Source organism: Prionailurus viverrinus, chromosome X (genome assembly GCF_022837055.1).
Source record: "Prionailurus viverrinus isolate Anna chromosome X, UM_Priviv_1.0, whole genome shotgun sequence".
Lineage (NCBI taxonomy): Eukaryota > Metazoa > Chordata > Mammalia > Carnivora > Felidae > Prionailurus > Prionailurus viverrinus.
The window spans coordinates 73172522-73189404 of NC_062579.1; the positions used below are offsets into that span (position 1 = coordinate 73172522).

The window sequence follows — 16883 nt, forward strand, 5'->3', positions numbered from 1 at the left end:
CCCATGAACAACTCAAACCAAAGCTAATTTGCTCCAACTGAACACCCCTGCTGCTTGTTGAAACAAGAGGGATTGTCAAAGAATGATAGTCACTTATAAACAATACATTTAGGTAAAGCTCTGAAATCACAGCCACTCAAGAACCAACCATTAGTGAGCAATTAAAACAATCAGCTCCTTCTTCTTCAATAACCAGTATGGATTCTCTCTCTTCTTCCCCTAGACTGCTTTAGAGAATGATATCCTTCAGACGCTTCATACCAGGAGATTCTTTGTCGCGACCCTCCTTCAGAGTGGGGTTGACCTCATGGATGACTTTCTCGCTGTCGGCTCCACGGGGCTCAGCTTCAGAGGGACGAGAAGGGCCATTGTTGACATACTGCTCCAGATCACGGCCCGGGGGCGTCAGGGTGTAAGACATGGAGGGCTTGGTGGGCAGAGGGCTCTTGAGGTGTAGGGGGGAGGTGACAGGGCTAATAGCCTCACAACCATTGCCCGCCTCCCGAATAGCGCCGTTGACCTTGGGGCTGCAGATGGTCACATCAACAGTTCTTCTGCCTTTCAGGGTGGGCCTCTCCTCAGCTGGGTGGTCACTGACATCTTTTCCAAAGGTTGCAAAAGTCCGCTTGGTGGGGCCACAGTCATCATAAGCCTCAACATCAGCAGCAGTAGCTTCAATGGACAGAGCTATGACATTCCTCACATGCTCAGGGGACTTGGACCTGGTGGGCATGGGGTTCCGGGGCATCCAGCACCTGTCAGAGTGGCCAAGAATCCTGCATTCTTCCCTGCAATGAAATCCTTCATTCTGATCTGTTTGGAGAAAATAAAATGTCAATTTCATCAGCTTTTCCCAGGAATCATTGTTACACCCCAGTGTTCTGGTTTCTTAGGTACCCACAGGCCCTTCTGGGAAATGGCACTTCTAGATAGTCCTTTATTGCCTTCTCGGGACAAGTGTGAAGAATTGGATTTTTAAAAGGCTGTAGATCTCCCCCTGTACACTCCTGTCTTTTATTATTAGTTTTGTTGTTCCCATTGCTGAAAAAACTAAAAACCTAAAGGTAAACATGTTATGATGAAAAAATGTATTTAAAAAAAAGTTTAGGTGCACCTGGGTGGCTCAGTTCGGTTAAGTGTGTGACTTCAGCTCAGATCATGATCTTGAAGTTCGTTAGTTCAAGCCCCACATTGGGCTCTCTGCTGTCAGCACAGAGCCTGCTTCGTATCCTCTCCCTCTCTCTGTCCCTCCCCTTCTCACACTTTCTCGTTCTTTCTCAAAAATAAACATTTAAAAAATAAAACATAAAAAAGTTTATCCCGAGTGTCAAGGGGCTGAGAGTCAGCATTTTTATCAACAACTCCAGCTAAAAATCCACTGCATTTGAAACTAGTTATAGCAGAAGAGGGAGTGGAGGAAGAGTAGGAAATCCAACAATCAGTATATCTGAGAAGTCTTGGCCATATTTTGAACAACAGCACTGCTAACCATATTTCCACCCTACTTGTCAATGATATGCCATGCTTAATTTTAGATTGTTATCATGCTGTCTTTGAAAACCCAATCATTTCACTTCTTTTTGACCATCAGTTCTGCCAGCAAATCTTCTCACTAAGCCATTTATATGACTTGATTTCCCATTAGAAGGAATATACTGATATCTTTTCCTTCCATTTGACCCATAAGCTTCAATTGACCTTGTCTACACATCACTCATAGGTTGAACATCATTTAATTATATTCAACTAGCCATCTTTCCTTATCTGTCTTATCTGAAGTTTTATTAGGGTCATATTTCTTAAAATAAATCTTTAATGGATTACTTTAACCCTATCATAGAATATCTCAGCAGTTAGAAGTCAGAATTTTTGGTGAGAATTTTTTTCTCTCTTCTCAAGTCAGGTCCATTCAGAGTTAAGGCTTTAATTTGACTCTTAGAGAAGCTTTCTACATGGATTTCATCAAACCATAGACCCAGGGTTAATTTCTGCCTGTTCATTGGGAAATTGTTCATCTTAATGTCTGGTTTATAGCCTTAACTTTCCAGATCCATTTTTACTTATGTTACATTCTTGTATGATGATGACCTAATGAAAATTTTCATCACATTGTACAATGCATCAAAATATGAGCAGTTTAACATTCACAGAAAACCTTGGGGTATAATCAGAGGAGATGGGGAGACAAGGAGAAGTTGAAAAGACCAAAAAAAAACATGCCAAAAAAAGCTGAAAATATATTGCTGTGATTGCTTTTTGCTGGGGGAAGAAATCAGAAATTCAGGGCTTTGCCTGATATTAGTCTACATATAACACATCTTTCTTATACACTTGTATTTCTTGTTTGCTTATTATTTTAAAAAATGGCATAGGAAAGAGGCAATGCTCTGACTCCTTTGTTAAAGGCTATCTTGGTAAAGGGGCACATACATATGAGAGGGGGATCGAGAAATAATGGTTGAATTGGATGTATACCTCATCATTTGGAGAAAAAGCATTGGAAACAGCTAAACATCAAGGCCTAATCCAGGCTGAGTCCAGATTTCAACATAGCTCTGGGAGTGACCTTTGACCTAGTTTAAACTACTGAAAAACCAATCAGAGCTAAGACCCTTTCAGTGTACTGGGACACAATTTGCCAGTTTATCTTTAAGATGGACATTTTATGCTCCCTTTAAGTGTGAAAAAGAAAATGCAGACCAGATGTGAATAAAGCAAAGCAACTACTTCTGGAATTGCATAGGACTGGTAGAGACTATGGGCTTGCCACCATGTAATATTGTGGCTAGGGATGGAGGTATGAGAGTAGAGAGGAATCATTTTATATCATTCAAATTAACTGCCAAGATGCTGGCTCCAGCTGAAACAGAGGTCAGCTAACAATTCAGTAATTCCTTAAGATTCCTCTTATGTGCCTGTTTGTGACTCTATACCTTGTTACATCTTGACCTGAGCATAGGCAAAGCAAAATGTAAAACTCTAAAATCCACACATAGTTGTGGATATTCAAACACATTGTCATGTACAGATAAATGAAGGTAGGTATCTTTAATTCAAATGTAAACATAATTAGGGATGAATTATAAATTTTCAAATTGGTCTTCCCTGATTCTGAACTTGTCCCTAATATTTGGAAAGATAAATAAATAAATGAAATGCATAAGTTTGGAACAGGGACACAAATCTCAAGGCCACTCCTTAAATCAGATTTCGACAAAAAAAATTTTTTTTAAATATGGAGAAAAAATAAAGCTTATTTAATGTAGGTGGTAATATATATTTGTTTGGTCACAATATTTCATGAAGGACCTTGGTGAGTGAAACCTAAAACCTCTGGCAACAACTTATATCTTAAATAGAAGGCATAAGAGGCAGCAATGATTAAGTCATGATGGATAAGGAAGTACTTCAAATAGGAAAAGAAGAGAATTTGTTATTTTGTGCAAATGTTAGCAAAACCTTTTGCAGTGATTACTACCCTCCTCAGGAGTTAAACTGCTGTCTCTTCAGATGTAGGCAAACAATGTGCTTCCACACTAGAAAGAGCCTACCCATGGTCCCAACCAAAGAAAAAAAGGAAAATGATGAAAATACCATCTCAGGCTTTGCTAAAACTTTCAAAGTTCTGGTGGAATAGAAGAGCTGAGAGGCTCTGTTGGGTTTATATACATGTCCAGCCACCATGGATGTATTTAATACTGCTGCAGTTCTTTATTGTGATTCAGACTTTAGGTGTATCAACTGAAAGATTCCAATGATCAGAGACAAAATTCTAACACTAAAATAGTTCAAGGTAACAGTTACAAGAGCAATGTGTTACCCTCCTCGGAAGTGATCTGCAATCAATGAGGCAGAAAGGGAAAGTTAAAGTGAGTTTTAGTTCCTAAGAGCTCAAGTAGTTACTTCTAAGTAGAAGTAGTAATATAACCTGCAAGCAAGTAATGTGGAAATCAGAAAGGCTTCCTGGATTGTACTCATATACATCCACTTAGCTTAATCTGCATCACTCCCTGAACAAAATAACATATGACCAAAATTAGAAAAGCTCCCTGGATTGTGCTTACAAACATCCATTTAGCTTAATCTGTATCACTCCATGAACAAAATAATCTACTACCATAGCAGGGACAATTTTGTAAGATATAATGAAAGGGATGGTAGTACCAATTATGAACAGGTTAAGTGTTGCTAAAATTTGTTGTATGCACCTAATCAAGAAAACATAACTGTTAGGAAGTATCCCCTTCTTGACTTAACTAGTTCCTACTCATCTGAAGCACACATAATGAATTGCCCACCAAATATCCATACCTATATTTAATATTTAGGAAAAGAACCCCACTTTTGTTAGGATTTGTAATGTACCAGCTTAAAAAAAAAAAAACCCTGCATTTCCTGGCTTCCCTTGTAGATAGATGTGGCCACATAATTAATATTGGACCAATGTTATGAAGGCAAAATATCAAGAAAACTCCTTAAAAGTAGGAGGGGGTGATGTAACTGGGAGACCCTGTTGTCCTTATTCCTTCCTGCTTTGTCCTGTCTGGAATGGAGACATAAAGGCTGGGCCTATAGCATCCATCTTACTATCATGAAGCAACTCTGAGGATGGAAGTCACGTGCCTATGGATAGCAGAATAGAAAGATACAACAACTCTGGGATATTGAAGATATTGTAGATCCATCTCACTAGTTCATATATGAACTTCTTTCATATAAGAGAAAAAATAAGCCTCCCTCTTGGCTAAGCCACTGAGTTATTTTCTTTAGAGAGAGAGGGGGGTCCTTATTACCAGCAGTTGAGCACTATTTATAACTGATACATTACCCATGTAATATATTTTAAATTTAATTTAAATTTAACTTTCTCAAGGAATCCTTGCCTGATCCATTAGACTAAGGTACATTGCATACCACTTTCTTTTATAGCACTCATTACAGCTATTTAATATCTATATTCAAATGTTAGCTTGTAAACTCTAAATGAGCAAAGATTATATCTATTTTGTTCCCTCCCATACCCACAGAAGGTAGCAAAGGGTCCAACATAGAGCAGGTACTCAGTAACAGTTTAATTTAAATGGATGAAAAAGGCACAAGAGTGATAGCAATAAAACAAAGAATATTGATCAACACACCAGACACTGTGCTACTGATACAACTCCTAAAAGTGGAAATTACTATTCTATTTAGTAGAAACACTATGAAAACATACAAAGAAAACTATGCAGCTGTATCAGAAACAATAAAGTAAATTTATCACTTGAGAAACATTAAGGTCAAGTCTCATTTAGTCTCTGAATGGTTTCCTATATACTATAAACAGGTCTTAAAGGGATGTATCATGCTTTGATGTCCAGTTGAAGATACATTTGTCATGTACCTTGGAGTTTTCAATTCTAACAATAGTTAATGGGGTCTATACTCTGCTAAGTTAACAACACAATAAGCAGAAACATCAATTTTATGAAATGAATGTCCTGTTCAAATATCAAGCATTGTTTCTTGGCATCAAACACAACTGTTGTTAATTCCTATAAAATATAAACCAAAAATGGGACCTATAGTGAGCCTTTTAGACCAACTGCAGATATTGACTCCTCTGGAAAAACTCTTTAAAATATGTATGGCAAAAATTAATGCTCTATATATGCCATGGAATTACCAAAGTAAATAATTATCCTGGAAAGAGTTCTTAAAAGCATTTTAAGGCCTGCAGAGTTCAGGAGAAAGAATATCCATCCTGTATCTGTAACTTAACAGAATACCAATGGGCTCAGTGAAAAGGAGAAGAAAGACAGGAAGGAGAGAGGGAGGAGAGAGGGGGGGGGAAGGAAGGAAAGAAGGAAGGAAGGAAGGAAGGAAGGAAGGAAGGAAGGAAGAGCTGGAAACACTATGAAGGTTTTAAACATTCTGTCTTGGTTTTGATATGATTGACATCTTAAGGACTGGGCTCCTTTTGGGTGTTTAGAACATCCAGCAAAAATTCAATAAGGGCTTAGGACTTTGCAAAATGACAACTTCCCAGAGCCATCCCAGGTTGCAATTCTGAGAGGAATTTACACTCACTTCCTAAAGGACCCAAAGTTTTGGCAAGAAAAGTTGAAGCTCTATCTATAAAATATTCAAGGGCACATCAGTGAAGGCTGAGACCTTCCTAGAGATTCATGAACCAAAGACACTAAGCTATCCTGTAGCCACTAGAGTGTAATAAGAAGTAAATCACAAATTACACTACAAACAATTACTTGTCTCTTTCTCACTCCCTTCTCTTTCTTTCAGAATTTTCTGCCATTTTGGTTCCTCCCTAATGCTTTCTTTTTATTCTCCTGTTCTCTAGATTCCTACTTGTTAGCAGCCCTTCCTACAGCACCATTGGTCTGACAGACAACAGGAAGAGAGGGTAAGATACCAGAACTGTGTGACTTGTATTCAAAACGTCTATGTAGTATTATTTTATGGATGCCAAAGAAGAGCTATCCAAAAACCAGCCCTTGTAACAGAGAGAGAAATTTCCACATTTTTCATTCAGCGGGTACAAGCATTAAAAGTCCTTGTTAAAATAAGATAATCCATTACCAAATTGAGATCATCAGATTTTCTTTGGTCATATAGAAAAGCCATGGGGAAAGAACCCAGGATAGGAGAGTTTTTATGGGGTAAGTCTACCAATATCTAGAGGTAGAGATACCAAGAAAGGGCAGAGTGGGGGACAGGGTATAGGAACAAAGTTCCTGAGACTGACAAAAGGATGTTGCCAAAAGACAGCAGATAGGCAAAGAAGAAAGACAGTCCTGATTAGCATAGCTTGGCATTTTCAGTATGGGTAACTAGTTAAACAGCATGAATCTGCAAAGTTGAGTTTTAGCTTGGGATGGAGAGGATGGCTGAAAAAACTGATGGACCCCAGTCTTGTCCTACACTATTTGACAGATCAGCATCAATTAGCAAGTGCCACTCAGCACTTGGCCTCTGTGATACCAAATGGCACATAAGCCTCTCTCCTCATTCACAGTGTATGCACCTAAAATTCACTTACTCCCAGTGCAACATGAAAATAGATTAAAAAGTTGCCCCTTTCAGAATTCAAAGCAATTGAGTTATCTTCAATGGAATCTTCAGTACTGAGCTTGTCAAAGAGACAAAGTTAAAACATATTGAAGTAGAAGTGTTTTAGGATTGAATATTTATTATAGATGATAGTGTGGCATGTACAGTCATACAATCTAAGTTGCAATTTGGGCAATCACAATAGTTCCTGGAGTTTTCATTTTTGTACTAGGATTCAATTAAATTCAACCCATAAAGAAGAGATTTCAAGATGTGTATAAATATAAATCATTTGTGGTGATGCATGGGGAGTAGGAAATGAAGCAGAAGGCTGCCTGGAAAATTGAGACTAAGAAATAAGGTGCTCACAGTGACTGAGATAAGAAAAAATTGACTAAACTGGGATCTTTGCATTTTGGCTTCCATGGTAAAGAAAATTATCTGACAAAGTGCTGAACTTCAACTGGATACTTAGAAGCCATTTGAAAGCCATCTTTACAAGTAAAATATGAGTTGTCAAAGAAGGCAATTGAAACATTTCCCTAGACAGAGGGAAGATGGCAGCGTAGGAGGACGCTGGGCTCACCGCGCGTCCTGCTGATCACTTAGATTCCACCTACACCTGCCTAAATAACCCAGAAAACCACCAAAGGATTAGCAGAACGGAGTCTCCAGAGCCAAGCGCAGAGGAGAGGCCCACTGAAGAGGGTAGGAAGGATGGCGAGGCGGTGCGCCCTCCACGGACTGGCAGGAGGGAGCAAGGCTGGAGAGGCGGCTCGCCGGCCAAGCAGAGCCCCTGAGTCTGGCTTGCAAAAGCGGAGGGGCCTGACGGACTGTGTTCCGACAGCAAGCGCAACTTAGCCTCTGGGAGGTCATAAGTTAACAGCTCTGCTCAGAAAGCGGGAAGGCTGGAGGACAAAGGGAGGGAGAGCTGCTGAGCCCCCCAGACGACAGAGCTCAGTTTGGTGGGGAACAAAGGCATTCGCCAGCGCCATCTCCCCCGCCCATCCCCCAGCGAAAATCCCAAAGGGAACCAGTTCCTGCCAGGGAACTTGCTCGCTCCGCGCAAACACCCAACTCTGTGCTTCTGCAGAGCCAAACCTCCGGCAGCGGGTCTGACTCCCTCCCGCTGCCACAGGGCCCCTCCCGAAGTGGATCACCTAAGGAGAAGCGATCTAAGCCTGCCCCTCCTGCCCCCGTGCACCTTGCCTACCCACCCCAGCTAATATGCCAGATCCCCAGCACCACAAGCGTGGCAGGGTGCAAGTAGCCCAGAGGGGCCACGCCACCCCACAGTGAATCCCGCCCCTAGGAGAGGGGAAGAGAAGGCACACACCAGTCTGACTGTGACCCCAGCGGTGGGCTGGGGGCAGACATCAGGTCTGACTGCGGCCCCGCCCACCAACTCCAGTTATACACCACAGCACAGGGGAAGTGCCCTGCAGGTCCTCACACTCCAGGGACTATCCAAAATGGCCAAACAGAAGAATTCCCCTCAGAAGAATCTCCAGGAAATAACAACAGCTAATGAACTGATCAAAAAGGATTTAAATAATATAATAGAAAGTGAATTTAGAATAATAGTCATAAAATTAATCGCTGGGCTTGAAAACAGTATACAGGACAGCAGAGAATCTCTTGCTACAGAGATCAAGGGACTAAGGAACAGTCACAAGGAGCTGAAAAGCGCTTTAAACAAAATGCAAAACAAAATGGAAACGACAACAGCTCGGATTGAAGAGGCAGAGGAGAGAATAGGTGAACTAGAAGATAAAGTTATGGAAAAAGAGGAAGCTGAGAGAAAGAGATATAAAAAAATCCAGGAGTATGAGGGGAAAAATAGAGAACTAAGTGATACACTAAAAAGAAATAATATACGCATAATAGGTATCCCAGAGGAGGAAGAGAGAGGGAAAGGTGCTGAAGGGGTACTTGAAGAAATAATAGCTGAGAACTTCCCTGAACTGGGGAAGGAAAAAGGCATTGAAATCCAAGAGGCACAGAGAACTCCCTTCAGACGTAACTTGAATCGATCTTCTGCATGACATATCATAGTGAAACTGGCAAAATACAAGGATAAAGAGAAAATTCTGAAAGCAGCAAGGGATAAACGTGCCCTCACGTATAAAGGGAGACCTATAAGACTCGTGACTGATCTCTCTTTTGAAACTTGGCAGGCCAGAAAGAATTGGCACGATATTTTCAGTGTGCTAAACAGAAAAAATATGCAGCCAAGAATCCTTTATCCAGCAAGTCTGTCATTTAGAATAGAAAGAGAGATAAAGGTCTTCCCAAACAAACAAAAACTGAAGGAATTTGTCACCACTAAACCAGCCCTACAAGAGATCCGAAGGGGGACCCTGTGAGACAAAGTCCCAGAGACATCACTACAAGCATAAAACATACAGACATCACAATGATTCTAAACCTGTATCTTTCTATAATAACACTGAATATAAATGGATTAAATGCACCAACCAAAAGACATAGGGTATCAGAATGGATAAAAAAACAAGACCCATTTATTTGCTGTCTACAAGAGACCATTTTAGACCTGAGGACACCTTTAGATTGAGAGTGAGGGGATGGAGAACTATTTATCATGCTACTGGAAGCCAAAAGAAAGCTGGAGTAGCCATACTTATATCAGACAAACTAGACTTTAAATTAAAGGCTGTAACAAGAGATGAATAAGGGCATTATATAATAATTACAGGGTCTATCCATCAGGAAGAGCTAACAAATATAAATGTCTGTGCGCTGAATACCGGAGTCCCCAAATATATAAAACAATTACTCATAAACGTAAGCAACCTTATGGATAAGAATGTGGTAATTGCAGGGGACTTTAACACCACACTTACAGAAATGGATAGATCATCTAGACACACGGTCCATAAAGACACAAGGGCCCTGAATGATACATTGGATCAGATGGACTTGACAGATATATTTAGAACTCTGCATCCCAAAGCAACAGAATAGACTTTCTTCTCGAGTGCACATGGAACATTCTCCAAGATAGATCATATGCTGGGTCACAAAACAGCCCTTCATAAGTTTACAAGAATTGAAATTATACCATGCATACTTTCAGACCACAATGCTATGAAGCTTGAAATCAACCACAGGAAAAAGTCTGGAAAACCTCCAAAAGCATGGAGGTTAAAGAACACCCTACTAACGAATGAGTGGGTCAACCAGGCAATTAGAGAAGAAATTAAAAAATATATGGAAACAAACGAAAATGAAAATACAACAATCCAAACGCTTTGGGACGCAGCAAAGGCAGTCCTGAGAGGAAAATACATTGCCATCCAGGCCTATCTCAAGAAACAAGAAAAATCCCAAATACAAAATCTAACAGCACACCTAAAGGAACTAGAAGCAGAACAGCAAAGGCAGCCTAAACCCAGCAGAAGAAGAGAAATAATAAAGATCAGAGCAGAAATAAACAATATAGAATCTAAAAAAACTGTAGAGCAGATCAACGAAACCAAGAGTTGGTTTTTTGAAAAAATAAACAAAATTGACAAACCTCTAGCTAGGGTTCTCAAAAAGAAAAGGGAGATGACCCAAATAGATAAAATCATGAATGAAAATGGAATTATTACAACCAATCCCTCAGAGATACAAACAATTATCAGGGAATACTATGAAAAATTATATGCCAACAAATTGGACAACCTGGAAGAAATGGACAAATTCCTAAACACCCACACTCTTCCAAAACTCAATCAGGAGGAAATAGAAAGCTTGAAAAGACCCATAACCAGCGAAGAAATTGAATCAGTTATCAAAAATCTCCCAACAAATAAGAGTCCAGGACCAGATGGCTTCCCAGGGGAGTTCTACCAGACGTTTAAAGCAGAGATAATACCTATCCTTCTCAAGCTCTTCCAAAAAACAGAAAGGGAAGGAAAACTTCCAGACTCATTCTATGAAGCCAGTATTACTTTGATTCCTAAACCAGACAGAGACCCAGTAAAAAAAGAGAACTACAGGCCAATATCCCTGATGAATATGGATGCAAAAATTCTCAATAAGATACTAGCAAATCGAATTCAACGGCATATAAAAAGAATTATTCACCATGACCAAGTGGAAGTCATTCCGGGGATGCAGGGCTGGTTCAACATTTGCAAATCAATGTGATCCATCACATTAACAACAACAAAAAAAAGATAAGAACCATACGATCCTGTCAATTGATGCAGAAAAGGCCTTTGACAAAATCCAGCACCCTTTCTTAATAAAAACCCTTGAGAGTGTCGGGATAGAAGGAACATACTTAAAGATCATAAAAACCATTTATGAAAAGCCCACAGCTAACATCATCCTCAACGGGGAAAAACTGAGAGCTTTTTCCCTGAGATCAGGAACACGACAGGGATGCCCACTCTCACCGCTGTTGTTTAACATAGTGCTGGAAGTTCTAGCATCAGCAATCAGACAACAAAAGGAAATCAAAGGCATCAAAATTGGCAAAGAGGAAGTCAAGCTTTCGCTTTTTGCAGATGACATGATATTATACATGGAAAACCCGATAGACTCCACCAAAAGTCTGCTAGAACTGATACATGAATTCAGCAAAGTTGCAGGATACAAAATCAATGGACAGAAATCAGTTGCATTCTTATACACTAACAATGAAGCAACAGAAAGACAAATAGAGAAACTGATCCCATTCACAATTGCACCAAGAAGCATAAAATACCTAGGAATAAATCTAACCAAAGATGTAAAATATCTGTATGCTGAAAACTATAGAAAACTTACGAAGGTAATTGAAGAAGATTTAAAGAAATGGAAAGACATTCCGTGCTCATGGATTGGAAGAATAAATATTGTCAAAATGTCAATACTACCCAAAGCTGTCTACACATTCAATGCAATCCCAATCAAAATTGCCCCAGCATTCTTCTCGAAACTAGAACAAGCAATCCTAAAATTCATATGGAACCACAAAAGGCCCCGAATAGCCAAAGGAATTTTGAAGAAGAAGACCAAAGCAGGAGGCATCACAATCCCAGACTTTAGCCTCTACTACAAAGCTGTCATCATCAAGACAGCATGGTATTGGCACAAAAACAGACACAGACCAATGGAATAGAATAGAAACCCCAGAACTAGACCCACACACGTATGGCAAACTCATCTTTGACAAAGCAGGAAAGAACATCCAATGGAAAAAAGACAGTCTCTTTAACAAATGGTGTTGGGAGAACTGGACAGCAACATGCAGAAGGTTGAAACTAGACCACTTTATCACACCATTCACAAAAATAAACTCAAAATGGATAAATAACCTGAATGTGAGACAGGAAACAATCCAAACCCTAGAGGAGAAAGCAGGAAAAGACCTCTCTGACCTCAGCTGTAGCAATTTGTTACTTGACACATACCCAAAGACAAGGGAATTAAAAGCAAAAATGAACTCCTGGAACCTTATAAAGATAAAATGCTTCTGCACAACAAAGGAAACCACCAATAAAACAAAAAGACAACCAACGGAATGGGAAATGATATTTGCAAATGACATATCGGACAAAGGGCTAGTATCCAAAATCTATAAAGAGCTCACCAAACTCCACACCTGAAAAACAAATAACCCAGTGAAGAAATGGGCAGAAAACATGAATAGACACTTCTCTAAAGAAGACATCCGGATGGCCAACAGGCACATGAAAAGATGCTCAACGTCGCTCCTTATCAGGGAAATACAAATCAAAACCACACTCAGATATCACCTCACGCCAGTCAGAGTGGCCAAAATGAACAAATCAGGAGACTATAGATGCTGGAGAGGATGTGGAGAAATGGGAACCTTCTTGCACTTTTGGTGGGAATGCAAATTGGTGCAGCCGCTCTGGAAAGCAGGGTGGAGGTTTCAGAAAATTAAAAATAGACCTACCCTATAACCCAGCAATAACACTGCTAGGAATTTATCCAAGGGATACAGGAGTACTGATGCATAGGGCCACTTGTACCCCAATGTTCATAGCAGCACTCTCAACAATAGCCAAATTATGGAAAGAGCCTAAATGTCCATCAACTGATGAGTGGATAAAGAAATTGTGGTTTATATACACAATGGAATACTACGTGGCAATGAGAAAAAATGGCCTTTTGTAGCAACGTGGATGGAACTGGAGAGTGTGATGCTAAGTGAAATAAGCCATACAGAGAAAGACAGATACCATATGGTTTCACTCTTATGTGGATCCTGAGAAACTTAACAGAAACCCATGGGGGAGGGGAAGAAAAAAAAAAGAGGTTAGAGTGGGAGAGAGCCAAAGCATAAGAGACTCTTAAAAACTGAGAACAAACTGAGGGTTGATGGGGGGTGGGAGGGAGTGGAGGGTGGGTGATGGGTATTGAGGAGGGCCCCTTTTGGGATGAGCACTGGGTGTTGTATGGAAACCAATTTGACAATAAATTTCATATATTAAAAAAAAAAAAAGGAAACATTTCCCTAAAGGAGGAACACTGATATACCGAAACTCTGATCAAAGTGGAGCCATTTTTGAATGGCTCATTCATTCTAAGATGTCCACCAAATTAAGTCCCTTAGCCCATATTTGATGGACCCTTACAACACGTAGTCACTTCTGTGAAGAGTTAAAACCAGGTTTTTGATTTTGTGTAGATTAAAAACAGATCATTTCAGACATTTTACAGGTAGTTATGCTCCTGGCAAGATAGAGCCTTCAAATGATGTTTACAAGTAGCGCTGAACTAAAGTCATCACCAACTTGGTTGCATTCTTTCCTGGAAAATAAGGAAATAGTTGACACATCATTAGCTTCAGAAAAAAAAGCCACATTTATACTGGTCATAAGCTTCTGTATATTAGATAGAATGTGTAGTGAGGATGGCACAAATAAGACTGGTAAAGAAAGCAAGAGGAGCAAGGCATGTTATCCAGGAGAAAAGATTTTCCTTTTTTAATGAAAATTTAATGTTGGAGAGAGAAAGAAGCTGGTGTTCCTCTTAACAGGAACTGACACTTCCTTCAGTAAAGTTCCAGGATATCCAGTTTTGTAAAACATGCAATATTATACATGGGTCAAAAAAAAAAAGGTTGCAACTATAATTTCTAAACTCTTTTAAGATTCTTGACTGCCAAAATGTTCTTGTTACCGGGTGGGGAAGCTAAGAAACAACATTAGTGATTCTACAATGACTTCTTTCATATTTGAAAAATAAAGTGCTCAGTAAACCAATCACTGTCCCTTGCAATGATTCATAAAGATAGTGTATGTCATGTCATTACCTAGGTTAGAAGTCACTAGAAAAAGTCATTGGAAGCACACAGTGTCAGAAAGATTAATATCTATTAACTACCTAGGTTGGACTATTCATTACCAACAAAAGCCTCATAGAAAAGTCTAGCATTATCTTGATGTTCCAGTGTAACTTCAGCAACCATCTGGAATACTGTAATTGCTATGACACTGCTTCTGGGCACAGAAAACAGCACAATCATTAAAAAAATTCATTTGAAATATCTTTCTAGAAGCTAATAAATTTTACAACAATTTCATATTTCCTCATTGCAACAAAGAAAAGCTTAGTCCCAAACAAATTAAAAGTAAATTGATTGCCTTAGGGGAATCTATTCAAACATCACTTTTACGTGTTAGAATCTATCTTTTCTCTTAGAACATTAGAAGGAGGGAAGGAGAGGAGGGAGAGAGAATGAATGAATGAACCTTGGATAAGGGAATGAGACAGAAGATGGAGATAAAGAGTGTGAAAGGGAAAGAAGACAGTATATGAAAAAGACAAGCTATAGCAACAAACGGAGAGTGAGACACAAGAAAAACCATTAAATCCTTGTTTGCAAAACCAGGTAGAAATCAACTTAAAATAAAATGCAAATGTGTCACTGGGGTGCAGGCCTAACATTTGTGCTGGAATTTATGAATAATAACTATGAATAATGAATACCAAAATTGAAGGGATCAAATACACCTTCTATGTTTACTTGTCATTATCCATCTTTCATGGACAATGCTCAGTTCTATTCTTTTGCTCCTTTCCTTAGAAATACTCATAATTATTCTTTTTCCAGGTGTCCATTTAATCATACTAGTAGAAGAAAGCAAGTTCTATTTTTCAGGTTGTTGCTTCAAAAGCAATTAGACAAATTCAGAAGTGAGACCAATTAATCTATTCTTTGAGGAATCTTCATCATTTGAAGGTATGCTATGCTTGACCCGCTGCTCCTATTAGGAGGAAAAAGTCCTTTACACCTTTAGCACATGTCAGTTCTTATATGAGCCCCTGGCCCTTAGCTTGTCCAACTCTTCTCTGAAAGAAAGAATAGCTGCTCCATCTGAAGTATCATGGAAGTCTTGAAATCTCTTTGGACCACAGCTGTGAGGGCTTTTTCTGAGTTGGCTCGAACTCTGAATTATAAGAAGTAGCAGAAGGCTTTTAGGTTGAGATGACCTTAGTTAAGACACTCTGACACAAGTCTAGTAAAATCTATGTAAGTACTGATACATAGTAAGCCTGGATTATAGACACAAAAATATATCACAGATATACATTCATGTGCACACACCACCACCAGTCTTCATCACTCTAAATACTCATTACCATTCACAAGTTAAAACAATGGAGCATGATATGTTGATTATATCTCAATAAAGCTGGAAAAAATTAATGGAACAAATCAAAAGATTACTAAAAACTAGCCTGGTAAAATTTAAATTCTCTGTCCATTTAGTACATATCACGTATCTACACCCTTGGAATAATCTGTTTTTCCAAAACATTTCATCTCCTGAACTCCAATTCATTTCATTTTCCCCTTGTTGGTTAAAGTGCCAGTCTTTCATGAGTTGGTCTGCAAAACATGTACCTAATGAAGGAATGCCATGCTGTGGCTAGAGAATCTCTGAGGAGTATAGTTCTACGTTCAGAAAACAAGACAGCACTGGGAGTAGAGAATTTGAAGCTTCATTAAAGCCTGCATTCTTTCCATTCTCTGAGATTCCAATCTGGCAGTTACAGAGAGAGAGAGAGAGAGTGCAGACTTGTTTAATATAAGATGTTGAATTCTAGCACAGAAATATTTGAAGATTAAATTGAAATTATTAATTAAATAAAAAGTTTCTTTGGCCCTAGAGATTTCTTATCCCCTTAATTCCACTCTGCAACCTTTTTTTTTTATTTGCTTCTATCAGTTAGTGAACAGAAAATAATCTGGCTTGTTATTAAAACTTCAGATAAAATAATCAGCTTTGGCAAAATGCAAACGGTGCCTAGCTGAAGATCTAAGGATTGTCATCTGTCTATATATTTAGACATGGGACAACTCCTTTATCTATCCTAATGGTGGATTAGAGGCAAGGGGTAGAAAAAGATTGGAAAGGAGAAAAGAGCAGGGCAGATGCAGAATTATATTTTAAAACCTCCTGCTGGCATTCAACGAGCTCTCTCCTGTGATTAATCACACACACACACACACACACACACACCACAAAATTGCAATGCTGACATAGCTTCCTGGATAAGATGCTTATATAGGACAGTAACAAACAAGGACATTGACAAATGGCTTTATTCTCCTGGGGAATCTTTGCCCCCCCTTCTTCCAGAGTTTATGCAAACTGAAAAGTTTATACATTTAACACCCTGTTATCCATTCTAATATGGGAAGTCAGCGGTATTTCAACAAAGAAATCACTCATGAGTAATGATTTTACGGAGACAAGAGTGGGAAAATGAACTGTTTGAAATGAGTCTAATTCCTTGTGTGATGGCTAATAAAAAGAAACATCTGAACATAGTGCTTGAGAAGCATTTTTGTATTGTTCAAC

General features: G+C 39.2%; 1 protein-coding gene across 3 annotated transcripts in view; it reads right to left on the reverse strand.

Moving 5' to 3' along the window:
* Positions 1 to 229: 229 nt before the first annotated feature.
* Positions 230 to 16883, reverse strand: part of PCDH19 (protocadherin 19) — a 142206-nt gene continuing 125552 nt past the window's right edge. For all 3 annotated transcript variants that reach the window (XM_047844392.1, XM_047844391.1, XM_047844390.1), the window contains one exon: positions 230 to 813. In XM_047844392.1, coding sequence (XP_047700348.1) covers positions 230 to 813 — 584 coding nt within the window. The remainder of the gene's footprint in view (positions 814 to 16883) is intronic.